Below are 27,968 nucleotides of genomic sequence, written 5' to 3' on the forward strand. Positions count from 1 at the left end.
CTTTGCTGTAGTCAGCTTGAAACCACGCTATTTCTGATGGAGCAATGTTTGGAAAGGTGATATCACCACCAACTGCGTCAGAGTGTTTATCCTTTATCAGCAATCAACGCATCCACCTGAAACCGATTTAGCGCATCGCCTGTATATTTCTCCGAGGGAGTGAAGTGCAGGCTGAAGGGGTGAGAGCAAAATGAGAGGTACGAGGTACTTACTGTGTGATTGTTCAGCATGAACTGAACAGCAGTGAGTTTCACCAGCTTCCTCACGCTGCTGTATGTAGAGAGAGAGAGTCAAGGATAACAAACTACCAGTGGCATCATTCAAATACCTTCCCTCACTCCCTGTTGTGTTTGCTCCTCTTCCATCCAGTTACAAAAGACTAAAGACGGAAGAAGCCCTAGAGGAGTATAAAAAGTGCAGGGGCATACTTAAAAAAGAAATTAGGAGGGCGAGGAGGGGCCATGAAATAACACTGGCGAGCAAAATAAAGGAAAATCCTAAGATGTTTTATAAGTATATTAAGGGCAAGAGGATAACCAGGGAAAGGGTAGGGCCCATTAGGGACCAAAGTGGCAATCTGTGTGTAGAGCCAGATGATGTAGGCGGGGTTTTAAATGAATTTTTTGCATCTGTGTTCACTATGGAGAAAGACGATGCAGACATAGAAATCGGGCAAGGGGACTGTGACATACTTGAACATATTAGCATCGAGAGGGAGGAGGTGCTAGCGGTTTTAGCAGGCCAAAAAGTGGATAAATCCCCAGGCCCGGACGAGATGTATCCCAGGCTGCTGTGGGAGGCAAAGGAGGAGATTGCAGGGGCTCTGACACAAATTTTCAGAACCTCTCTGGCCACAGGGGATGTACCAGAAGACTGGAGAACAGCTAATGTAGTACCATTATTCAAGAAGGGTAGCAGGGATAAACCAGGGAATTACAGGCCAGTGAGTCTAACATCTGTGGTAGGGAAATTATTGGAAAAGATTCTGAGGGACAAAATTAGTCTCCACTTGGAGAGGCAAGGATTAATCGGGGATAGTCAGCATGGCTTTGTCAAGGGTAAATCATGTCTGACAAATCTGATTGAATTTTTCGAGGGGGTGACTAGGGGGGTGGATGAGGGAAATGCTGTGGATGTGGTTTACATGGACTTCAGTAAAGCTTTTGACAAAGTCCCGCATAGGAGACTGGTCAAGAAGGTAAGAGCCCATGGGATCCAGGGTGCCTTGGCGCGTTGGATCCTAAACTGGCTGAGTGGCAGGAGGCAGAGGGTGATGGTCGAAGGTTGCTTTTGTGACTGGAAGCCTGTGTCCAGTGGGGTACCTCAGGGATCGGTGCTGGGTCCCTTGTTGTTTGTGATCTACATAAATGATTTGGATGAGAATGTAAAAGGTATGATCAGTAAGTTCGCAGATGACACGAAAATTGGTGGGGTGGTAAGTTGCGAGGAGGAAAGCCTCAGGCTACAGGACGATATAAACGGGTTGGTCAGATGGGCGGAAAAGTGGCAAATGGAATTTAACCCTGAAAAGTGCGAGGTGATGCATTTTGGTCGGACAAATAAGGCAAGGGAATACACAATGAGTGGTAGGACCCTAGGAAGTACAGAGGGTCAGAGGGACCTTGGTGTACATGTACATAGATCCCTGAAGGCAGCGGAACAGGTAGATAAGGTGGTTAAAAAGGCATATGGGATACTTGCCTTCATTAGCCGAGGCATAGAATATAAGAGCAGGGAGGTTATGATGGAGCTGTACAAAACGCTAGTGAGGCCACAGCTGGAGTACTGTGTGCAGTTCTGGTCGCCTCACTATAGGAAGGATGTGATTGCTTTGGAGAGGGTGCAGAGAAGATTCACCAGGATGTTACCTGGGATGGAGCGCCTCAGCTATGAAGAAAGACTAAACAGGCTGGGGTTGTTTTCCTTGGAGCAAAGAAGGCTGAGGGGGGACCTGATTGAGGTGTACAAAATGATGAGGGGCATAGATAGGGTAGATAAAGAGGAACTTTTCCCCTTAGTAGGGGGGTCAATAACAAGGGGGCATAGATTCAGGGTAAGGGGCAGGAGATTTAGAGGGGATTTGAGGAGGAACTTTTTCACCCAGAGGGTGGTTGGAATGTGGAACTCAATGCCTAAAAGGGTGGTAGAGGCAGGAACCCTCACAACATTCAAGAAGCATTTGTATGAGCACTTGAAATGCCATTGCATACAAGGCTATGGACCAAATGCTGGAAAATGGGATTAGACTGGACAGGGATGGATGGGCGGCGCAGACACGATGGGCCGAAGGGCCTCTTTCTGTGCTGTAAAACTCTATGACTCTATGGCCTAGAAATTCGGTTGTGGGTCCGCCAGGGCTTTAGCGCCCGGAATTTTGCGCCGGCGTTAATGCCGCTGCGCCCGACGAAAATTCGGTTGCCCCGGGCCCAGACGGCGGCGGGCGCTAATGGAGGGTTTTAGCGCCTCACTATGGGCGTTCAGTGCAGTTTTGAGGCGCTAATCCCCCGCTGCGGCACCCGAGGCGGTGCGGCAGGCTGGGGTACTGCAGGCCTCCTCCTTCTGTTAAGGAGGAGCTGCCTGCAGCCGACCGCTGGCCGGTCGATTCGCCAGACAAATGAGCCCGGCACCTCGGGGAAGAGCCGGGCTCGCGGGCCACACACATCAGTGCCGCGGGGGGGTGGTGGAGGAGTCCGGGGAGGGAGGTGCGGGCAGGCGGCCGCCGGGAAAGCGGCCGGCCGCCGCTCCACCTTTATGCGTCGGCGCAAAGGTGTGTAACATCCCTTTCAACAATCGTTGGTTGCGGCTGCCACGGGCGAGGCGGCCGCAACTGAATTTGGGCTTGGGGCCGGGTTACCACGGCAACCGGGACGCTGCGCACACCGATGACGTCATCGGTGCCGGCGCAGCGCTACCGGCTAACGCCGATGGTAGGGCCCAACGCAATTTCGTTACCAGCTATAATTCCGGCGCAAGACCCTCTAACGCCTCTAATTGGGCGCTAACCCCACCGAATTTCTAGGCCTATGAGTCCAAAACTCCAGTCACCAGAGGGGTTGCCCTACAAGCCTTTGCATTTGGCAGCTGGGAGCCGTTTGAGACAGTTTCGGGATGAATTATACTGTCCCTTTGCCTTTGGGGAGGAGCATGGCTTCCAGTTACTGCCCTTGCGGCCCACTGCGCTAGAGGGACACATGACTGACCAGCCAGCATTCCAGCACTGTGCTGCACCACCAAACCAGTGAGGATTTTACACCACACTGCCCACAGCTGAGATGCTCTGGAACCTGAAGGCCTCCCGGCCAGGGACAGGCTGATTGAAACCCAAGTTCTCACTGGTCCCAGCTCTCCACAGGGGTCTATAAAGCAGAGGCAAACACCACTTTCTTGCACTTCCCTTCAGCCCTCCTGAATACATCCAACGGTTGGTCCTTAATGTTTATTTTTACACATAAGTGAGACAAATTGCTTATTTTATACTTTTCCACCGGTTACTCCTTCCGAGTCTTGCTTACAGCTTCAATAAAACTATTTTAAAATCCAGGTAAGTCACATATGGACTAAATGAGCAAAATTGGTCTTGCCAAAAGATCACTTTAAAAAAAAGTTTTCAATTGGTTTCCAACTTAAGTCAGCGCTGACACGACGATTCTGGGTATATTTATGGTCGGAAGCGAGGGCTGTGGCTTTCTCCATCATCTCACAATAACCAGTAACGCAGGTCTCTTTTGAACACAGGTTTATACGCAGACCCAATGTTATACACTAGCACTCAGTGATTGACACTGCTGCTGTTCAATGACCTGACTGCTTTTCAAAGTACTCTATTAGACCATCTATTTTTCTAGTGTTAATCATTTTCCTTAAAGTTTGCATGCAGTTATGTTCCTCAAACTTAGTGTTAAACACAGACTACTTGCCTCACCTCTACCCTCCAACCTTTCTCTGACGCTCCTCTTTCTCGCTGCTATTTAATTGTTACTGCTCTGAACGGTACTGTTAAACTGCACATATCCCATCCTACTCTTCCTCCGCCCTGCATCCTCACGCTGTTCAAACCAGCACAGTGGGCCTTGACCCTTCACCTTGGGCTTCAGGAAGCTAATCAACCGTCACCGTTTGGGTGATCCAGTGGATTTTTTTTTTGATCAAAGGATATCCAATGGAGAGGTCATTCAGGAGCTGCAGTGTCTTTGAGGTGATTGGCTCACATCTTCCCCAGTACTTCAGGTTGGTGATTCTGGTTGGTGATCAGAGAATCAATGGTTAAAAGTCGAAAACCAAAACATCCATCCTTGCGTTCAAAGCTCAGCAGAAAAGCTCCAGCTTACTCATCAAAAACAAATTCAAGAGTTACTGCATTGTTTGAAAAGAGAGAGAAATATGCACTGGGCACCAGATGGATTACCGGATTTACTCAAATATATTTTGAAGTGGGGAAAAAATCCGGTTTAAATTTGGGAGTGCAAGGGTGGCCTAGATACAAGTACACATGGTAATTGGAGGGAGTTGCTTGGTGTTCTGATACAGAATAATCAATCTAAGTTCAGTACCGGAGCTTCCAATGCTAGATGGAGGGAGGTGGGCTGACCCACTTACATTTAACCCTTTCAAGCAGGGCACCTCTGTGCAAATATATCCCCACACGTGCTCAACATCACTTTCTGGCACAAACCATCTGGTCCTTTCCTGAGGTGGAATTGGGTTTCATGTGAGACGCGTTGGATTTTTTGTTGTTGGCATTATTAGTTTTGCCCTTCGTAACTGATACGGCACACGACACGTGCCACTTAAAAAAATAAACTGAGATCACCCTTGATTCTACCTGCTGGATGGTAAGAGGAGGGAGAATCTGTGCCAAGCCTGCGGTTGGTGTATGCTGGACCGCCTGGCATAGAGTCCACCTGCCCCGTCCAAGAGATGAGGGTGCCTTACTGATAGAAGTACCCGAGCTCATCTTCATGGGCTACTATGGAGCCTGAGGAGTGGCATATAGGGGGCAATTTTAAGTTGCTGGAAAGCTGGATTTAAACCCCGACAGATATTACTGTCCACTGACTTCAAGAGTGTAAAATCAGGCAGGGTGTAACCAGCGTTGTGTCCATCGGATTCCCGCCAGGTGAGTGAGGTTTAATTGCCCCCATAAAGTCTGAATTCATGACCCCGTTACCTGCCATATAGCTCAAGTTGCCGATGCTGACAGATCCCGCTGTTCTGATGTAGGATCTATCCACCAAAGAGGCAACAGCGGCCCTTTTCCGAACCTTCAGAAATTTCGAGCAGGTCAAACCAGCGAATGAGAAATCTGAGTACAAACAGGAGCGAGTTGCCTGGTCTTTCAGGGCTGAGATGCCAGAACTCAGAGCCACACTCTGTGCAATGTACAGCACAGGATTCTGCAAGTTTTAATCGGCCACTAGAGGTCTGAGTAATGCAGTTCCACTCGTGAGCTGATGGCTCCATGACAGGCCACAACTAAAGGCAGGTTCGGTGACCACAACAGTGGGCCCAAGGTTGAATCCCCTAAATATTGTCATTAAACTGCTTCAGCTGAACAGGGTAAGTCTGAAAACCCTGAGCTCGGAAGTGGAAAATAACGTATAAAACTTCAGAGTCACAAAGCAAATTTCCGAATGCTGCTTATAGCTTCAATTGTTATGTAGCCGTCAGCCAGCAACTTAAATAGAATAGGCAACTTTATGAGGTTAGGATTTCTGCACTGAAACGCTTAACGGTTCTCAATGGGTTATTCCCACTCGTGTCTCCATTTACATGTCAGGAAGCAGCTCCTTTGCAAGGTAACAGTGTTAAAGGGCCTGAGTAGAAGCCAGTCCGGTAGGCACCGCTCGAGCTTCAGCAAATTCTCTCAGTGCTTACAGTATAACCGTGCCCTTGCACCAGGAGACGGGTTAGAAACTGTTGCCCCGTATCTGTACAGTTTTCATTCAGCATCAAGTGTTTCTTTCTCTCCCCGCTTGGAATAAATCTCGACAGCAAATGCTGGAAGTGTACAGTAAGCCCACCAGCAGCTGAAAAGACAGGTTAACGCTTCCGGTGAGAGCGTTGATCAGAACGGAGTGTCTGACAACGTCTTCACCCAGAACACGAAGTAATCTTTCAGATGCTGTGGACACGAGTGGGGATTAGACGTGCACCCAATTACAGCTCTAGTGTAAATGGGAGTTTTGGAAGCATAGGCTGATCCCTCCCCAAGCCAGGGGGCCGCTCCCTGCCAACTTACACCTATAATCTCAGTGCCAGTGATGTTCATAATCAACCGCTCCGAGGGTCTCGGGGGGAATCGAACACTATTTTATCTGTCTGCAAACTGTCTATCTGCTACCGGGTGTCCACCTACACAACAGTCAAGACCTTGGACTAGCTACGTGGGGAAATCATTGGTCTAAATCTCATCTCCTCATCCATAGCCTGCTGTTGCACCAGCTGGTTCTGCAACTGTCATAAGCAAAGGCTGTCTTAACCACCTGTGCGCGTACACTCACATCTTTCCGATGAAAACACTCAGGACCATTGTCTCATCATTCAGCCCCAAGACCTCCGACAGCCTGCGATACAACTGTACAGGAAAAAAGGTAACATTCATTAGTAGCCAAAGGCACTAACCACTGGGAAAACCCAAAGCGCTTCACAGCCAATGAAGTGCTGCTGTGCAGGCAAACGTGGCAGCCAATGCAAATACGCACAGCAAAGTCCCACAAACAGCAATGAGATGAATAATCAGTGAATTAGTCTTCGTGCTGCTGATTGAGGTGTAAATGTTGGCCAAGACACTGGGAGAACCCCCTGCTCTTGTTCGAATAGTGCCGTGGGATCTTTTATATTCACTTGAACAGTGAGACAGGACCTCGGTTTCACGTCTCATCGAAAGCTGGGACTCCTAACAGCGCAGCACTCCCCAAGTACAGCACTGGAGTGTCAGCCTAGGGTCATGTGCTCAAGTCCCTGGAGTGAGCCATGAATGCGGAACATTCTGACTCAAGAGGCGAGAGTGCCACTGGCTGAGCCAAGCCGACAGTTAAAAGGGAGCGTAGTACAAAGGCTGTCTCTCCCGTGACCGGCCTCTTCAGCTGCCTGATGGATAAACCAACAAGCTAAGCTGCTCAGGAACATTAACTCTATTAATCGTGCAGTGTAAGTGCTGATGAGCAGCTACTGCAGAACTGTGAAATATGGATAGTGAAATCATCTTCAAAATGCAGCTTCACAACTGAAAAAAAACCTTAATCATAAGCTTAACTTCTTATTGAAATGCAATACTTTCATCTGTTACACTGCAGAAAGGCTGAACTCAATAGTGAATATATTAATGAAAATTATAGAAAGGCTTACACTTACATAGCAGATTATCATGTCTCTCAAACATCCCAAAGCGCTGCACATCCACTTTGAAAGCGCAGTGACGGTTAATTTGGCACAGCAAGATCCCATAAACAGCAACAAAATGAATGAACAGTTCAACGAGTTCTCGGTGGGGTTGGTTGCTACTCCTCAAGTCCCAACTGATGCTCGATGGCTAAACGTTTCTGTGCGGTACTGAGTCCCACCCACCAACAACACCCCAACCTCAATCCCTGCTCTGTGTGTTATGTGCCAGTATTAGCCAGGCAGGCAGTGAGGGTACGACAGCGACCTCTGTGCCCTTGAGTAAGGGGGAAGAGTTTCTGCTCCTGATCACTAGTCAGGGAATCCTGTGTGAATCTAGTAGAAAGCTGCCCACACTTGAGTACTGCAATAATCCCCCTTGTTGATCATAACCTGTAACATACAACAGGATTCCACTGCCGACCAAACTGGTTGCTGAGCTGTCTGTTGATCCCCTTACATACATTACTCTTGGATCACACTTCCTACTTTCTGTAGTAATTCCTGGTCACAACGCTTACCCATTCATTGCAACTGAGCTCATAATCTCACAGTGGCTTACTGAGGTGCTGCACTGTCGAGAGGTGCCACCATTTGGATGAAATGTGAAACTGATATCTGCACAGTTGAATGTTAAAAATCCAGCAGCATTGCTTGTAGAGGAGCAGCGAGCTCTCCCAGTGTCCTGACCCACAACCAACACCACCCAAAAAATAAAATGATAAAAGGCCACTCGCTTTATTTGCCGCTTGTGGGATCTTGCTGAGCTCAAACTGCCTGTTGCATTTCCCTACATAACAGCAGGTGACTGCACTTGAGAAGTAATTCACTGGCCGTGAAGTATTTTTGGCACATCTGAGAGATGTGATTAAGACACATGCAAGTTTTCTTTTTTTCAGGTCATTCTGTACTGTGTACAGTTCTGGTCTCCGTACCGAAGGAAGGACATACTTGCCTCCGAGGCGGTGCAATGAAGGTTCACCAGACTGATTCCTGGGATGAGGGGGTTGTCCTATGAGGAAAGATTTAGTAAAATGGGCCCATAGTCGTTAGAAGAATGAGAAGTGATCTCATTGAAAGGTATAAAATTCTTAAGGGGCTGGACAAGGTAGTTGCAGGGAGGAGGTTTCCCCCTGGCTGGGGAGTCTAGAACTAGGGGTCACAGTCTCAGGATAAGGGGTCGGCCATTTAGGACTGAGATGAGGAGGAATTTCTTCACTCAGAGGGTGGTGAATCTTTGGAATTCTCTGCCCCAGTGGGCTGTGGATGATCAGTTGTTGAATATACTTAAGACAGATCGACAGGTTTTTGGATCCTAAGGGGCTCAAGGGAAATGGGGATAGTGCGGGAAAGTGGAGATGAGGTCGAAGATCAGCCATGATCTTGTTGAATGGCGGAGCAGGCTCGAAGGGCCGACTCCTGCTCCTATTTCTTGCGTGATATAAAATGCAGCTTTTATTTCAATGCAAGGCTACGCCGGCAGTCAGCAGAAGTTACTGCCGTGTTATTCTCCAGCCAACCACAAAAGGCAATTGAAACAATTATTTTTTTTAGAAATTCCAAGTGGAAAACAATGAAAGGAAACAGATAAAGCAGGAAAAGACAAATTAACTTCAGCCCCTTTTACCTTGGAGGACTTTTGGACCTGATCGCCGATATAAATCTTCCGAAACTGCTCGAAGAAGCTGAGCATGGCCAGTTCCAGCTTCTCGTTGCCTGCCTGAGCTAGTCGGGAGTCAGTCAGGTTCATCAGTTGCAAAACACTGCGAAGAACCCAAAAAATGTAGAGTCAGATCTCCCCAGTGCACACTGCCACCAGTAAACAGTCTCTGAGCTAGCTCTGTATCGGGGGAGTGTCTGAAGAATTCATTCATCACCGTCATGATCATTACCCCGCCATCTCCAAACTCTTACCTACACACTCGCGTCTCACTTCATACAAAGGTCAAAGTACAAGTATCATCGGTCGACAGGATTGGTGGTGATGTGGCGGGTTAGATATAACCAGCCACCTCCACTCCATAACGTTGGAACGTGGAGACTCAAATCAGCAACTTTATTGTTGGAGCTACCAAACAGCACTTAACCAGTGAAGCGCCAATCAAACCGGAGTCTGCTACAAATGTAATAAAATATAGATCATTATGGTGCGTCAGCACAATCTCCCAATTTGTACGCCAGTGGAAATTCTCCCCTATAATTAGGATCGCTCTCCAAGGCCCTGTAGCGTTGGCCATTAACTTGAGCGACGAACAGTAGAAAGCAAAAGGAAGTCGCTTGGAAGCAAGAAGCTTTTAGCGAGGCGACTTGTCACGTTGAATAATTTCCACAATGAATTAATACGTATCACAGAGTCGCCCCTCAGCTGCTTTGCTCCTCTGTCCCGAAACGATTGGAGCTTGCTGCGTGGCACGATTGTGGGCGCAAACTCCACAGCCTTGCAGCCTCGGCGGCAGATGTAACTGGCAATTTCGCACTCACCGGCAAACCAGCTCCCCATCCATTGAATCCTGTTCGTCTGTACTGGCAAAGGAAACTCGGCCCCCAATCACTGCCCCGATGATGTACACCAGCCATGTCAAACGACCTGTGCGAAAAACACTGTATTAATTAATCCATCAGTAATTTATCACTTAATATAGATCATGTGCACACTACTCATTCCCTGACTGCGGGCCTCTTGTAAAACAGATCCTTTTAATATTACTAGTACTGTAAATTGCTTGCCAGATTGCCCATGTATCAGGTAATGAATGTAGTTTTTTTTTCAATATACAAGATGGCGACGGCATTGGGAGGCACTTTGGAAACTTGCTCCACAGAGCCACCTAGCGGCCAGAGCCGGCAACCACATTGTGACAGTAAAATTGAATGGAGTACGTTGACATAGCAATTCACAATGGTAAAGGTTGACAGGAAAGCTTGACCAAAGTTCATGGCAACAAGAAGGTTTGTGCATGCCTGACACAAGATTTTTAATAACATGTAAAGATACATTAGACACAATAACCCATTGAAATCACACTGAGATCACGCAGGGCCCTCGGTCATCAGAAAGAGCAAACCAAAGATGAGTATTGCAGGGTGCTTGGCCAGCTCTGCTGCTGCTCTCCATTCCTTCCTTACCTTCCTGTACAGCGATGTCCATGGCGCTGGCGTTCGCACTCTGCAACAGCTCCTGGTAGGTTTGTGCCGACTGATCGAAGAGCTGCACCAACAGAGCACAGGTCTTCTCGTACTCACAGCGCCCGATGGTGGACAGCTGGTCCAGCTGCTGCTGAACGAGGCCAGTGTCATCCAGAGGGTCTTCCAAACCGTCCCTAAGGACAACAAACACCTGCTCAACTCGAGCTCCAAGCAATCATTTTCTTGCTACAGGAAACTCTCGATTTACCGGCACCTAAATAACCGGAAATCTCTGTTAACCGGCAAAATTCAGGAGTAGGTTCAGGTAAGTTTTACTTCATATTAGTGGCCGTTCCTGGATCTGTGGCTGTGTAACTGGGGTTCGTGCACTTGTTGCTAAGCAACAGGGATGCTTGGTCTGTGGCCGGGGTTCCTGCACCTGTTGCTAAGCAACAGGGAAGCCTGGATTTGTTGCTGTGTACGGAGCTCTCGTAATCCGGACTTTTTGATAAACCGGCACCACGCCGGTACCGTTGGTGCCGGATAAAAAAACTTTCCTGTACTGGATTTTTTTTTACACCTAATTTCTAAATCTACCTCAAATATAAACAGTGATGTTGACTATATACACACATCGCCATTTCTTTTAATTACCACAGGTTGGTTTTCACTTCGGCGGGATCAGATTAACCCAGTATACAATTGTCACCGTACCTCAAAATGATGTGAATAGATTCTAGTCTGGAGGTGATGTAAGCTTTGGTGACTTCGGGCGTATACGTCTCCAACATGTGCGGCTCCGTGGCTTTGACATATGGTACAGAGGCAGCCAAGCGCTGCCACAAACTCAGCAGGTAGTGCACACTGTTAGGGGCAAACTCCCAGTGCTACAGGAAAAATGAAACAAGAGAGAGAACCATAAAAAGACATTCACTTTTACAGTTACCAAAGGATGAAGCCAACAGCTGTCTACGCACCTTTCTGGTACGTTGAATAGTGTACACCAAAACTGAAGGTAAATATGTTGGCGAATCAAGACAGATTGCTACACAATATAACGCTGAACACCTCTGGCCAGGTAAAACATGGGTCAAATACTATACTGGTTCACCCAAATATTGCATCCCAACCCAGTCTTACAAGACCATACATTTTATTTTTATTTCCTTAAGCTTTCTCCAGCAGCCCCTTCAAATGTCCTTAACTCGACCTTCCACCAACTCAATTCTGCACCTTTAGTGTAGTGACTGGAACTCCAAATTCTAACACCAAATGTACACTACAACCCAAAGACACAGCCAACTGTCGACCATTAGCCCACCTGAAGATACTACCAACTGTCGACCATTAGCCCACCTGAACATACTGCCATCTGTAGACCATTAGCCCACCTGAAGATACTGCCATCTGTAGACCATTAGCCCACCTGAAGATACTGCCAACTGTCGACCATTAGCCCACCCGAAGATACTGCCAACTGTCGACCATTAGCCCACCTGAAGATACTGCCAACTGTAGACCATTAGCCCACCTGAAGATACTGCCATCTGTCGACCATTAGCCCACCTGAAGATACTGCCACCTGTAGACCATTAGCCCACCTAAAGATACTGACAACTGTCGACCATTAGCCCACCTGAAGATACTGCCAACTGTCGACCATTAGCCCACCTGACAATACTGACAACTGTCGACCATTAGCCCACCTGAAGATACTACCAACTGTAGACCATTAGCCCACCTGAAGATACTGCCATCTGTAGACCATTAGCCCACCTGAAGATACTGACAACTGTCGACCATTAGCCCACCTGAAGATACTGACAACTGTCGACCATTAGCCCACCTGAAGATACTACCAACTGTAGACCATTAGCCCACCTGAAGATACTGCCATCTGTAGACCATTAGCCCACCTGAAGATACTGCCATCTGTAGACCATTAGCCCACCTGAAGATACTGCCATCTGTAGACCATTAGCCCACCTGAAGATACTGCCATCTGTAGACCATTAGCCCACCTGAAGATACTGCCAACTGTCGACCATTAGCCCACCTGAAGATACTGACAACTGTAGACCATTAGCCCACCTGACAATACAGCCAACTGTCGACCATTAGCCCACCTGAAGATACTGCCAACTGTAGACCATTAGCCCACCTGAAGATACTGCCGACTGTCGACCATTAGCCCACCCGAAGATACTGACAACTGTAGACTGCCAACCCAATGGTTCTGTAAACCACAAACACCAGCCTACCCAAAACTAGTGCCAATTGTAGGCAGGGACCGCACTGTCAACCACAGCAGCCACTCCAAGCGTGCGTCTACCGTCAGTCACCTGCTCTGTACAGGAAATGTACTTCAGTAAACTTCTACAGTAAGATAGTTGGGATTTGTACCTGAAGGCTGGTCACAGTGAAATTGGCCACCAGCCGGATGACCTCGGGGTAGTTTTCCACTTTTACCAGCTCTCCCAGCTGGTAGTTACTCTTCAGTCGAGCCAATAACCTGCAGAACTCGTGGTAATTGTTCGGGTCGGACAAGCTCTGCAAAAGGAGCGTTTGTTTTACATGTTTGTGCTTGAAACAGCTGGAAACATCAGCAAGAAGCACCAGCCCGAGAGTCCAGGCAACAGTTTACAGCTACTTATCAAGGTTCATAGAATTCAACAACAGGAACTTGCATTTGTGTAGCGCCTTTAATGGAGTAAAAGTACCCAAGGCCATAAATCAAGACCAAAATGATTTCATTAATGACTGGATATTGAGAGAGTCTGTATTTAGAATCACTGAATGAAAGTACAAGAGACACACATGAGAATAAGAAAGGACAGACACATAGACACAAGCCATTCTGAGGTAAAAAGCCAAAATGGTTATAGAGGAACACAAATGTGAATAGAACCCATACATTATTGCTGATGTTCTTATTAGGGCGGGAAGGTGGAGTTGAGGTAGAAGATCAGCCATAATCTTATTGAATGGTGGAGCAGGCTCGAGGGGCCGTGTGGCCGACTCCTATTTCTTATGTTTTTACATATTTGATTGCTTCAGTGCCTAGGATGTAAACCCAGATTTGTTTTTTTCCCTCCCGTTTCTACCAATACCACAACTCACTGGGTGAAAGGCCTCCTGTTTTCAGGGCTTTGCCAACACCTTTCTGTGACTAATATCTGGGAGGTCCACAGGCAGGGCCCACAATGGCTCTTCCACTTAGTTCCCCTTTCTTCTCGAGGAGGAAAAGAAGTTCAACCACCATTCTTGAAGCGCCCCAACCAAGAATGAGACTCACCATCTGGGGCAGCTGTGGCTGCAGTCATGAACTACTGTCTCATGAACCGTTGTTTAAGTAATTCAATGCAGTTCACAAACAGGCCATCCTGGGATTTCACGCTGAAAAGAAAATTTAAACAAGAATCCCTTTGATGCTTCAACTCCACCCCACCAGTGTGTTACGAAATCCTCAGTTTAGGCGTTCATTACCTGTGGGTTTTCCAATATCCTCTTCACTCCATCCACTAAGTGAGATAGGAACTTTGCTCTTTCTGCATTGTTAAATAGCGATCTCCGGACCGAAGCAATCTGTACTAAACAAGATAACACCTGGATGGAAAAAAAGCGAGGGTCAGTAATCGGAGCTCGACACAATATGGAGCTGCCTTTGCCTGAAGTGATTCTCGTGTGTGCTGAGACTCCCGGTGCTCGAGGGTCCATCCCACTTGCACTGTAGGGGAGATTTCACAGCACTGGTGGCGACTGAGAAACGACTGTGCTCATACATCGCTCATGTGTTAGAGGTGTTCAAAATTATGAGGGGTTTTAATACAGGGAGAAGCTGTTTCCACTGGCAGAAGGGTCAGTTACCAGAGGACACAGATTTAAAATAATTGGCAAAAAATCCAGGGGGGAAATGAGGAGAATTGTTTTTACGCAGCGAGTTGTGATCTGGAATGCACTGCCTGAAAGGGTAGTGGAAGCAGATTTAATAGTAACTTTCAAAAGGGATAAATACTTGAAAAGGAGAAATTTGCAGGGCTATGGGGAAAGAACAAGGGGGAGTGGGATTAATTGGACGGCTCTTTCAAAGAGCCGGCACAGGCATGATGGGCCGATGGTCTCCTTCTTTGCTGTATGATTCTATGTGCAGCTATTCAAGTGGCAAATGCGATTTTAGTTTTCCTACTACAACCCATTCCCAATGCAGGGACGGGAACTCTCTCACTCAAGCCTTACACCGACCAGCATTGGCACTAGTGCCACCTCCTGAGCTTTGTGACCATTCAAAGTCACCTCAGTGCTGAATCACGTACTCTGAAAAGTGCCAATCACCTTGAAACAGAGTAGTGCCAGCACATCCTTCGCCTCGTCAGTTTGGGAATGAGGGCACCTCTAGGATACATTGGGTTTGGAAAGGAAAGGAATTTATTCAAGTAAAAATGATTACAGTATATATTATTAAAGTACACAGCCCTGTTGAGAATCGTTGCCAAATTATTAATACGGGATCTTTTACAGGCGAACAGATCTATCCATTAGGGGACTGACATAATGCATACTTTAACTATTGGCCACCAGCATCTACCAAAGTATTGGTCTTGGTAAGCGAGGGGATACCTGATGTGTGACGGGAAAAGCGTGACAGGAAACTAGTGTAACACTTACAGAAAGCACACGCTGAAAGCAAGATTTTTAATATATTACGAGCAGATCTCTCGTGGTCTACTCGGACAGAGGCATTCAGGGTGATTTCTTTTGTGTGGGGGCGCGGGGTGCTGGAGGAGAGGGAACCATATAGAGTTCCAGCTAGCAGGGGAGCCAGGAAGAGAAGTTGGGTGGGAAAAGGTCGCGAGAGCGGGAGATGGGTCTCACGGACAAGATGAGCTCAGAAAGGGTATGAGGGGAGAGAGGAAACTCAGGGCTAGGGCAGAGGGGAACCCTGGGGGAGGTTTAGTTTGGTGGACAAGGGAAGGGGGGGGAAGCAGTGGAGCCAGCTGAACGGATGGTCTGAATCTTGGTCTCAGTCTCAATCTTGACAGAGAGCAGCACGGTGGCATAGTGGTTAGCACTGTTGCCTCACAGCGCCAGGGACCCGGGTTCGAATCCGGCCTCGGGTGACTGTCTGTGTGGAGTTTGCACATTCTCCCCGTGTTTGCGTGGGTTTCCTCCGGGTGCTCCGGTTTCCTCCCACAGTCCAAAGATGTGCAGGTTAGGTTGATTGGCCATGATAAATTGACCCTTAGTGTTAGGGGGATTAAATACATGGGGTTACGGGGATAGGGTGGGATATGTGTTGGTGTAGGGGTTACGGGAATCGGGTGGGATATGTGTCGGTGCAGGCTCGATGGGCCGAAATGGCCTCTATCTGCACTGTGGGGTTTCTGTGAGATTCTGTGAGAAGTCCACGAGCTCCTTGCACTTGTTGGAGATGTGCGTGAAGGGGACAGGGGAGAAGGGTTATTTGGAGCAGGTTAACAAGAAGCCGGGGGATTATCTTTGCTCTCCGGGGTGATCCAGGAGCAGTGCGCACTAACTTTCATAAGCTGCAAGAGAACAAGGCAGCAGCTGAAACAACAGCAGAACCGATAATCAAACAGAGATAATCAGCTCGACCTGTTATTGTACCAGGAAATGGAGGAAACCACCATCAAGCTCGCTCTTCATATCAACCTGCTTATTCTGAGTTTCAGTTAGTCTGGGTTTTTTTTTGATCTCTCATTCGGTGAGTGGGGGAGTTGAGGGGTGGGGGAGAATGTTGGTCAGGGCAGTGGCAGGAATGAGAAGTGAAAATGCAAATACAATCCCTTTTATGGGACAATTTAAAGCTGCAGCTTCCCTAAGGGGTGATCTAATCGAGGTGTTTAAGATGATTAGAGGATTCGAGAGGGTGGAGAGAGAGAAACGATTTCCTCTGGTGGGGGAGGTCCAGAACAAGGGGGCAGAACCTTAAAATTAGAGCCAGGCCGTTCAGGGGTGATGTTAGGAAGCACTTCTTCACACAAAGGGTGGTGGAAATCTGGAACTTACTCCCACAAAAGGCTGTTCAGGCCAAGGAGCCAATTGAAAATTTCAAAACTGAGATTGACAAGAGTTTTGTTAGGCAAAGGTTTAAAGGGTTACCGAACCAAAGTGAGTGGATGGAGTTCAGCTCCAGATCAGCCATGATCTAACTGAATGGGGGAACAGGTTCGAGGGGCTGAATGGCCTCCTCCTGTTCCTATGTTCCCTCTAATGTACAGGACCCTGAGCCAAGGGCATTCTGGTCCTCAAAGTTCATGCAATTGAGTCCTGTCTGCTCTTATATCTACTTGCTGGGTTGCCTGGTTTGATTTTTTTTAGGCTGAGAGGTTTGGAGAGGGCTGTTTTTAATGCTATTACATCATTGGTGGGTAAATATTAAATAAGAACACCAAGATCTTTTAATACCTGTACCTGCAAATTAATGGGAACATAGGACTTAAACTTTGCGCGTGGTTCCTGAGTTTCCATGGTATACATCTGTGTGGCCCATGAGGAGAAAAAGCTCAACAGACAGTCACCCTCTATCCGTGACACGAGATGTGGGGTGGGGAAAATCGCCATGAGAACTTGAAATTCCAACAGCCCACTCTTCGCTATCTCACATCGGTCGAGCTCCTTTATATCTCAGGACTCTGATAAACGGAAGTGCAACTCACCAGAGGGGACAGTGATGGAGGGATGGAATGGTACAAGTCGAAAAACAACTGCAGGGTTGATGAGTCCAGGAAAGCTGTTGAAAGAAAGTGGAGGGTTTAACTCGGCAGTCATGAAGCAGTGAAAGAAAAGGAGAAAACAAAATGCTGAAACTGTTTGAAGCCCAGCTGAGTATCGCCCCCTTGTTAAATGTACATGGAGCACAGTAGCTGCCAACTGACAAGCCCCCTGCTCATTGGAACAGTCGCTCATACACACTTGCTCCTCGCTTCACATTTTCAGTGAAGTATCTGGGCACAAAGAGCGTTACATTAAAAGTTTTCGACTGCGTCACCAGGTGAAGTCACTCCTTCAAACAACAGCAGACAAGCTGATCTCTTCTCCCACTGACCCGTGTTTAGTGAAAGATTTGCCAACAATATCACACAAATTGAGGTTGTATTCCCTGCAATTTAGAAGGTTAAGGGCTGATCTGATCGAAGCTTTCAAGATATTAAGGGGAACAGACAGGGTAGATAGAGAGAAGCTATTCCCGCTGGTTGGGGAGTCTGGGACTAGGGGGCATCGTCTAAAAATTAGAGCCAGACCTTTCAGGAGTGAAATTAGGAAACACATCTACACACAAAGGGTGGTAGAAGTTTGGAACTCTCTTCCACAAATGACAATTGATGCTGGGTCGTTAATTTTAAAACTGAGATTGATAGATTTTTGTTAACCAAAGGTATTAAGGAATATGGGCAAAAGGCGAGAATAGGGAGTTAGGTCGCAGGTCAGCCATGATCTCACTGAATGGCTCGAGGGGCCTAATGGCCTACACCTGTTCCTATGTTCCTAATATTAAGTTTGGGACAGGCCCCTTCTTTGCAATTGTTTTAAAATTATATACAATAATAAAGCTCTCGTTCATTCATAAAACTACAGGTCCAAATGAAAGGGAGACATTTTTAAAAACGAACTTGTATTCATGCAGTGTCGCATCACACCCGCAAAATGCCCCATTCGAGTCACAGCCAATGAATTACTTCGGAAGCACAGTCACCATTGGCGTGTAGGCAAACGCAGCAGCCACTTGGCACACAGCAAGTTCCCACACAGAGCAAACAAGATAAATCTTCAGTGAATCTGCTTTTGGCAATGTTGACCGAGGGAGCACTGTTGGCCAGAAATGCAGGAGAACGCCCCTGCTCTTTTCGGATAGTGCCGTGGGATGTTTTACGTTCATCTGAGAGGACAGATGGGGGCCTGGGTTCGATGTCTCATCCATAAAACGGCACCTCGGACGGTGCAGCACTCCCTCAGTACTGCACTGGGAGTGTCAGTTTGGAATTTGCGCTCAAGTCTCAGAGACAAGAGTCCAACTACTGAGAGAAGATGACACTTTGGGGGAAAAACAAATACACAGATAAAAAGAAACTACAAATGCTGGAAATGCACAGCAGGGCTTGAATTTTCCATGAGGAGAAATGATAGGCTAACGTTCGGAGTGTGGGCCCTTAGTCACAACTGAAAGGTAAGCAAGCATTTAGTAGGGTTGGGGGGGCAAACGGGGGAGCGGGAAAGAAACAGCAGGTACTGTATCTGTTGATGAGATCTACTGGCTCTTCCACGCTCTCCTTTCCTTCCTCCTGTCCCACCAAATGCTCACCTAGTTTTCAGTTCTGAAGGCTCCGCACCTGAAACGCTAGCCCGTACTTTCTCTTTCCGGCTGCCGCTGTGCATTCCCAGCTCTTCTGGTCTTTTGCCTTCAGATCTAAATAGAAAATGATGCATTTATCAAGCCGAAAGGAAGCATTTCAAATGCTAGTGTGACCATCTGTCAGAAGATGCCTTCTGATTTTCATGGAAAGATATCCCAGTACGTCCTTCACCGCCGGGGCTGAATCGCGTTTCACACCTGCCACTTCTCCTGGAACTCTACCCTTGAACAAGTGCTCTTTCTGGAACATCACTTTGCAACTCGGCTCATCTGACACGTGCAAACAACATTTCCAGCCAATTACGCTGCATCGTCAGATGAAGCACCTCCTCTGCAAGTCTGACATTAGTAAATCTCAGCACGGCGATACTGCCAGCCATTTTAAAAGCACCATCATCATAGCGGTTGCTACAACGACAGCACTAGGAAGTTAGACAACGGATTGGAAGTTCTAGGCAACTTTCCACAGCAACTTCATGATGACAGCTTGTTCTGACTGTATTATACATATAGGAGGTCCCATGGTTGCATCATTCTATAAAAGCTGTAGCTTACTAATGTTTGTGACCTGCAGTGCAGACTTTTGGAAAAAAGAAACAATTCAGGTTTTTAGTAAAAGGTTAAAAAGCTGTAGCTGATTCTATGGTGACTGAAATCAAACATTTCCCCCCCTCTCAAATCAAATCAAATCAAATCAACTTTTATTGTCATTGTTAGTGCACAAGTGCAGTACAACGAAATGTAGGCTTGCAGCTCCCGAGAGTGTACATTTAGATTAAGACATTTAAACATTCAACATACATTTGGCTTGTAATACATTAACATAAACATAACCATAATAAAGTGCATTGGCAGATGTGCAGGCTTTAGAGTTTATTTGTGGAGTTCAGTAGGATGACAGCCCTGGGAAAGAAGCTGTTTCTAAATCTGGTCGTACGGGTGCGAATGCATCCGTAGCGTCTCCCAGATGGCAGGAGGGCGAACAGACTGGATACCGATGGAGTAATTCTCACATTGTACTGTGTGAGGGATACCCCTGCAAGTGTCGACACGCCGTACAGAAATGTATCGAGGCCAAATGGAGCATCCCAACTGAGTTAAGCTAACCGGATAAAGACCAGGACTTAGCCTGACCCCTCAGGTCTTCCTGCTCAGGGATGGACACTTTAGCACAGCTCCCCTGGCTTGTTTTGGTTAATGAGCATTGACGAGAATCACTGCATAAAATGGGATTAAAGAACAAAAGTGTAATAATTTCGGGGTTTCCCCATTCAGTCCGCAGTACATCAATAAATCTCAGGTAAAGAGCAACTCAATAAGCAGATTAATTCAGGTTGCATTTTCACTGTAACAGGAGCATCAGTGTGAAGTGGGTCCACTTCGCTCCAGTTATAGTGCAAATGAAGCCTGAATCCAGAGTCAGCGCCCAACATGACACGGGACTGGAGCGGAGTGAGACTCTCGGCGGGGGCGGTCCCACTATCCTTCGGAGCCAGTTTGGGCCTCAACGCTTGATTTACACTCCGCAAGTTTAGTGTGGGGTGGTGCAAAGCCAAAGCTATTCCGCGCTGACGCTGCACTTGTAACTGTGCTGCGAGTCTGCCAGTTAAGCTCTCGGTTAACGGGCATTCGATATCTCCACTGTGCATTGTAACATCCCACTCCCTGTGCAGCAATAAAGGAAGGCACGGCAGGTCGAGCCAATCCCTCGATCAGTGTGTGAGAAACGCATCCCAAATGAGAAGTTAAGTTGCAGAATGATGAAATGCCAAAAACCATGATTCTGTGTTAGTCATTATAATTAGAGGTGACCAAATAATTTTACAACTGCACTGCACATCCCAGTTCATTTCATGGAGTCAAACTTAGCGTTCTTCCTTATTTAACAGATGAAGCCATTCTTTTGTTAAGTAATAACCTTTTTACACATTTGAGGTTAACATGGCCCACAAAAACAAAACTTCCTCTGAGCACAACAGTCATTCAACATTACGCGAGTACCAAAGGCACTCATTTGCTTTTTTTAACGGGGGGGAAATGGGCCTAGTTACAGAATATAAACCCAAATCACTGATAAAAGTCACAGAATTCCCTGTAATAAAAATAGAATATAACTTATTCAGTAACCACAAAACCACAAGAATTGTTTCCTGTCAAATGATTGTTTGTCTCAGTCTCAATGTTCAACAATTCCTTCTGAACTTATTAAAGGATCATTCTCCTAAATGCACGATGCCAGTGAGTCTACTTGTTCTGTTTAGGATATAGAGTTGTTATGTTTAAAGGGGCTGTTGCAGTTCGCACTCTCTCCCAACTCTTAACTCGCAACCGTTGAGTGAGTGGGCAAATACATGGCAGATGCAGTATAATGTGGATAAATGTGAAGTTATCCACTTCGGTAGGAAAAACAGAAACAGAGAGTATTATTTAAATAGTGATAGACTGGGAAATGTTGATGTAGAGGGACCAGGGTGTCCTTGTACACCAGTCACTGAAAGCAAACATGCAGGTGCAGCAAGCAGTTAGGAAGGCAAATGGTGTGTTGGCCTTCATTGCAAGAAGATTTGAGGACAGGAGCAAGGATGTCTTACTACAGTTATACAGGGCCTTGGTGAGACCACACCTGGAGTACTGTGTGCAGTTTTAGTCTCCTTACCTAAGAAAGGATATACTTACCACAGAGGGAGTGCAGCGAAGGTTCACCAGACTGGTTCCTGGTACGGCAGGACTGTCGTATGAGGAGAGATTGGGTCGACTAGGCCTGTATTCACTAGAGTTTAGAAGAATGAGAGGGGATCTCATTGAAATGTATAAAATTCTGACAGGGCTAGACAGACTGGATGCAGGGAGGATGTTTCCCCTGGCTGGGGGGTCTAGAACGAGGGGGTCAGTCTCAGGATAAGGGGTAGGACATTTAGGACTGAGATGAGGAGAAATTTCTTCACTCAGAGGGTGGTGAACCTGTGGAATTCTCTACCACAGAAGGCTGTGGAGGCCAAGTCACTGAATGGCCCAGTAATTCCGGTCCCAACGCGTGAGTACGGACGGGGTACTCACGCGTGGGCCCGTTGGAAGTGCCGGATTTCAGCATGCACAGCGCATGCGCGGGAAACCGGCATTTCCTCCAAGGGGTTCAGAGGTCCAACACGTGCGCGCACGCGTTGAACTTCCTTCTTTTTGACAGGTTTGCCCGTGTGTAAGGGCCTGAACTTTTTAGAAATGTAAAAAGGAGACGTAAGGACTTGATTCTTTAAGGTAAGTGGTCTATTATTTAAAATTATAAATTTTTTTCCACAGCTTTGTTTTTAAGGACTTTACAGGAAGGTAAGTTTATTTTTAGACCCGATTTCTTAAAAAATTATTTTTTTCAAAAATTTGATTAATTGTTTAAAATAGTTTTTTAAAGTTATTTATAGTTCATTTAATTAGTGGGATTTTTTTTAAATTTTATTTAAAGTTTAAGTAGTGTTTTGGGCGCCCGTAGTTTTCATGAGTTTGACAGTTCTTACTATCAAACTCATGAATGAAGTTTTCCCTCCCCTGATTGGTTGCCCAGTGCTCACCTGATCCCAGCCGGCACATCGAACTAACTACGCCGCTGGATCAGGCAAGCACAGCGCGCCGACAGCTGAACCGGGCCAGTGACAGGAATTCCAAGCAGGCCCAGGCTTCAGCTGTCGGCGCGCCGGGTGAGTGCACATCGGGGGCTTGCACGCGCGGCAAGCCCCCGTACCTAGTTTCTGCGCCATTATATTTAAGAAGGAGATAGATTGATTTCTAGACACAAAAGGCATCAAGGGGTATGGGGAGAGAGCGGAAATGAGATATTGAAATAGAGGATCAGCCATGATCATATTGAATGGCGGAGCAGGCTCGAAGGGCCGAATGGCCGACTCCTGCTCCTATTTTTCTATGTTTCTATGCAACATAAGTTTCCAGAAGCAACCTCCTATGGACTGAAACTTACTGCTTTGTTCTGGCTAAAACTAACATCGCATTTAATTCAAAATTATATAATTACAGTACATAGAAGCAGACAAGAGCAAGTGCGACAATACTTGACACACACGACTTGAACTGCTCCAAAAACAGTAACAGACCAAAATCTTTGTAGGCTTGCAGAATACTTCAACTGAGTCTCTGAGGAAATGTTACGTGAGGGACGACCACTGTGTAAAATTGGATGGGCTCCATTGCGAGTCCGTGCAACTCTCCCACCTGTTTTCCCTGTATTTACTGCACGCCAGCAATCCGATACACCCAGGCACAGGACCAGGAACGTGTGCCCGCTAGTTTTGTTTTTAAGGATTCATGCATTAATGTTCAGCTATCAATCCGACTGTTTTCTGAACTCTCCTTTCCTCGTTTTACACTTGCCGAGTCTGAGAGACTCGAGCCCAAAGGGTGCAACAGCCTGGTCCAGTGAGGCGCAATTGCCAGTGTTAATGCATTCATGTTACATAATGCATCAAATGAGCGGGATTGCAGGCTTGCTGGGCTGACCAGAATGGGGATGCTGACTCTGAATCACCCTCGACTGTGATCGTGATTAGGTCAGGGCTTTCGCAGAGTGCAACTGGGACACGTGCTTGAAACCACTGCAGCAGCAGATCACACCTTTGTGTTGTGTGTGTGTCCTGGTTAGTGCCCAATATGGCTCGCTGCGTGTGCAGAAAATTGCCCACCGCAGGCATTTCATTTTGAGCACTCCATTTACATTTGACCATCAAGCCTTTTAATTACATGTGGATTTTTCTGCTATCATGTCCAAATAAACTTTCGCTATGAAAATAAACCACGAGTTGTTTCCTTTCCTCCCAAGTAAGTTGTCAAAAATGCAGTTTTACAAAACATTATTTCATGAGGGATCAAGGGAATAATTCAAAGGAGTGCTCAGCTGACAAGTAACAATGTCCGTGTTAAACCAGAAGAAAAGTACTTTGGAGTACTAAAAATAGAACTGCAAGCTTTACGACATTGTAATGTTCAAAGGGACCTGCATTCCTGACTAGATTTTCAGGACTTGTAATTCCACCATAAATCTGCTTTAGAATTGCAACATAATTCCTTTTATGCTTCTGTCTAAGCCAGCAGTTTGCCCCTCCTTTTCCCATGACCATTCTCTCCTCCTCTCCTGATGACTCTTTGCTGGGGAACTAGTTCAGGTACCTCACACGGTGGCCATACTTATGGACGGTGCGTCTTGGGCAGGCTATTCGACCATGTTTGCAGGGCGATAACTCAATGCAGCTAGCCTGACCCCGAACACAATGCTGAAAGCAGAATCCATAAAAACTTCTTAACAAGGAAGTGGATAAATATTTGAAACAGGAAAATGTAAAAGGCCATGAAGAAAGTACAGGGGAATTGGAAATCTCCTTCAGAGACCTGGCACAACCATGATGGGCTGAATGGCCTCCCTCTGGGCTGCAAAATTATCCCACTCTCACTCAATATTCACATTTTAAGAGCAGGAATCAATTCCAAGGATTGTAATCAGGATTGGGTGCTCTGTGTATTTTTCCCCTTTCTAACTCAGGAATATTGAGAATAAATTGTCGTCTTCGAATGCCATCCTACTCAGATCAGTTAACTGTACAAACTGCAAAATCAATCTGGGACCTTCCCGGACCGACGGAACTGCTACACTGCCTTAATCAGTTACCACTTTTGCATTGTTAGAGAATTCAAACAGTGTCAGCTGTGGCTCAGTTGGTAGCACCCTCGCCTGAGTCACAAGGTCGTGGGTTCGAGTCCCACTCCAGAGACTTCAGCACAAAAATCTAGGCTGACACTCCAGTGCAGTGCTGAGGGAGTGCCGCACTGTCGGAGGGGCAGTACTGAGGGAGCGCCGCACTGTCGGAGGGGCAGTACTGAGGGAGCGCCGCACTGTCGGAGGGGCTGTACTGAGGGAGCGCCGCACTGTCAGAGGGGCAGTACTGAGGGAGCTCCGCACTGTCGGAGGGGCAGTACTGAGGGAGTGCCGCACTGTCGGGGGGCAGTACTGAGGGAGCGCCGCACTGTCGGAGGGGCAGTACTGAGGGAGTGCCGCACTGTCGGAGGGACAGTACTGAGGGAGCACCGCACTGTCAGAGGGGCAGTACTGAGGGAGCGCCGCACTGTCAGAGGGGCAGTACTGAGGGAGCGCTGCACTGTCAGAGGGGCAGTACTGAGGGAGTGCCGCACTGTTGGAGGTGCCGTCTTTCGGGTACGATGTTAAAAACCGTCTGCCCTCTCAGGTGGAGGTAAAAGAACCTATGGCACTATTTTGAACAAGAGCAGGGGAGTTCTCGCCGGCGTCCTGGCCAATGTTTATCCCTCAACCACCATTATTAAAAAAAATCCAGATTATCTGGTCATTATCGCATTGCTGTTTGTGGGAGCTTGCTGTGTGCAAATTGGCTGCTGTGTTTCCTACATTACAACAGTGACAACACTTCAAAAGTACTTCATTGGCTGTAAAGCGTTTTGGGACGTCCTGAGGCTGTGAAAGGCGCTATAGAAATGCAAGTCTTTCTTTCTATCTAACAGTGACCTATAAGTGCTTTCAGTCAAAGCCTGAATGTGGAATACAACTGGTATATCTGTGCCCACTGTGTGATGATTGGTCACGTGGCCACCTGGCAACTCGTTAACCAACTACCCTGTCAATTGTCAAAGTTGACTGCCGAAGATGAAGGGACTGTGTTCACTTTAAATGAACTAAAGGCAGGCATTAAAGGCAAGAATCTTTCTGTGTTCAGCATTTCTGACTGTGGCTGAGATACATTCAGATGCACTGACCTGCATAAAGCAGGTGACTTACAAATTAAAGCAAGAGACTGTGTCATTCCAAGAGTTTGCCAGGAAAAGCTGGGTGAACAAAAAGCCGTTCTAGTTGTCATGCATTGTAAATTACTACTTGTGCTGTGAATTGACAGTATCTGAGTAATTTGAGACATGACGTGTGGTGAGTGTAGCGAGCTCGGGAGGAACAGGTGACTTTGGACCTGTGGTTCCCAAAGCTCTCCACCACTGGGGGTTTTCCTCGCCTCATGTCTGGGTCTGTTGTAGACTCATTGATAGAGATTGATCGCTGTGATTAGTCAACAACTCCATTATCATTGGATCTGCGACTACCAGGATGGTACAAGGCGAACCTGACGGACCGTGGTCTTTTTCCTCTAACAATTCCCATGTTCCTAAACTTGTGGACATCTTTACTTCGATAAATCATCTCATTGTCAATATATTCAAACACTGGCTTTCGTATTAGTGAAGTGGGCCGAGCAGTGTAGATATTCGGCCCTCCAGATAGACATGAGATGCAGTGGGAATCTTCAACAAATTCCAGTGCGCCCTGTTACTGCTAAATAGGAAACGGTTAACTCTGGGCAATGCGAACTCAAAATGGCCGTGAAACAGGCAGGTCGCTGAGCGTCAGGAACACAACTTGCTTACAGGAATTAACGTTAGCCTGTTTGCAAGGGAAATGGGTGTTGGGAGAATTCTTTGCCTCTGTCTATTATAATGAGTCTCAAATGTGGAAAACATGAAACATTAAAAAAAACCTGCTTCAATTGCTGAAATTACGCTCTCCACCTGTCTCGACATAGAAAATAACATCAACTTGCATTTATATAGCGTCTTTAATGTAGTAAAATGTCCCAAGGCGCTTCACAGGAGTATTTTAAGTCAAAAAATTTGACACCGATCCACATAAGGATAAATTAGGGCAGGTGGCCAAAAGCTTGGTCAAAGAGGTAGGTTTTAAGGAGCGTCTTAAAGGAGGAAAGAGAGATAGCGAGGCGGAGAGGTTTAGGGAGGGAATTCCAGAGCTTAGGGCCCAGGCAACAGAAGGCACGGCCGCCAAAGATGGAGCGATTATAATCAGGGATGCTCAAGAGGGCAGAATTAAGGGGCGCAGATATCTCCGGGGGTTGTGGGGCTGAAGGAGATTACAGAGATAGGGAGGGGCGAGGCCATGGAGGGATTTAAAAACAAGGATGAGAATTTTGAAATCGAGGCGCTGCTTAACCGGGAGCCAATGTAGGTCAGCGAGCACAGGGGAGATGGGCGAACGGGACTTGGTGCGATTTAGGACACGGGCAGCTGAGTTTTGGATGACCTCAAGTTTATGTAGGGTGGAATGTGGGGGGCCAGCCAGGAGTGCGTTGGAAAAGTCAAGTCTAGAGGTAACAAAGGCATGGATGAGGGTTTCAGCAGCGGATGAGCTGAAGCAAGGATGTTGACGGGTGATGTTACGGAGGTGGAAGTAGGCGGTCTTTGTTATGCTGCGGATATGTGGTCGGAAGCTCATTTCAGGGTCAAATATGACACCAAGGTTGCGAACAGTGTGGTTCAGCCTCAGACAGATGTTAGGGAGAGGGATGGAGTCGGTGGCTAGGGAACGGAGTTTGTGGCGGGGACCGAAAACAATGGCTTCCGTCTTCCCAATATTTAATTGGAGCAAATTTTTGCTCATCCAGAACTGTATGTCGGACAAGCAGTCTGACAATTTAGACACCGGAGGGGTCGAGAGAAGAGGTAGTGAGGTAGAGCTGGGTGTTGTCAGCGTACATATGGAAACTGACGCTGCGTTTTCGGATAATGTTGTCAAGAGGCAACGTGTAGATGAGAAATAGGAGGGGACCAAGGATAAATCCTTGGGGGACACCAGAGGTAACGATGCGGGAGTGGGAAGAGAAGCCGTTGCAGGTGATTCTCTGGTTACGATTAAATAGATAAGAATGGAACCAGGCGAGTGCAGTCCCACTCAGCTAGACGACGGTGGCGAGGCGTTGGAGAAGGATGGAGTGATCAACCATGTCAAAGGCTGCAGACAGATCAAGAAGGACAAGGAGGGATAGTTTACCTGTAATGAAATCTGTTTGTCTTGATCCTGTATTCGTTTTGCACTCATGTATATTACCCTCCCCCACTGTGTATAGTTTCACTTCCTCTTTCCCGACTAACTTGGGAGGTTCCAGGTCTTGGCTCCGCCCCTGACTTCTCTTACATAAAGATCCCAGGATCTGTATGACTCATTCCTGTGAACCAGTCGGCGTGTTGAGATGTTAGCTCTGATCTTAGTGATTAAAAGCCAACTTGT

At 47.0% G+C, this 27,968-nt stretch overlaps 1 protein-coding gene across 1 annotated transcript in view; it reads right to left on the reverse strand.

Moving 5' to 3' along the window:
* The window catches only part of xpo7 (exportin 7), a 120,555-nt gene that overhangs the window by 22,546 nt on the left and 70,041 nt on the right, over positions 1–27,968 (reverse strand). The window contains exons 8-17 of the mRNA XM_085970895.1: positions 17,184–17,257; positions 13,993–14,112; positions 12,910–13,056; positions 11,221–11,393; positions 10,507–10,700; positions 9,862–9,967; positions 9,008–9,143; positions 6,501–6,574; positions 4,154–4,237; positions 213–273 (exon numbers count right to left, since the gene is read on the reverse strand). Of these exons, the coding sequence (XP_085827021.1) occupies positions 213–273; positions 4,154–4,237; positions 6,501–6,574; positions 9,008–9,143; positions 9,862–9,967; positions 10,507–10,700; positions 11,221–11,393; positions 12,910–13,056; positions 13,993–14,112; positions 17,184–17,257 (1,169 nt within the window). The remainder of the gene's footprint in view (positions 1–212; positions 274–4,153; positions 4,238–6,500; positions 6,575–9,007; positions 9,144–9,861; positions 9,968–10,506; positions 10,701–11,220; positions 11,394–12,909; positions 13,057–13,992; positions 14,113–17,183; positions 17,258–27,968) is intronic.

This window comes from Somniosus microcephalus, chromosome 30, assembly GCF_052327205.1.
Source record: "Somniosus microcephalus isolate GS21.2 chromosome 30, FLI_Smic_1.0, whole genome shotgun sequence".
NCBI classification, from domain to species: Eukaryota; Metazoa; Chordata; class Chondrichthyes; order Squaliformes; family Somniosidae; genus Somniosus; species Somniosus microcephalus.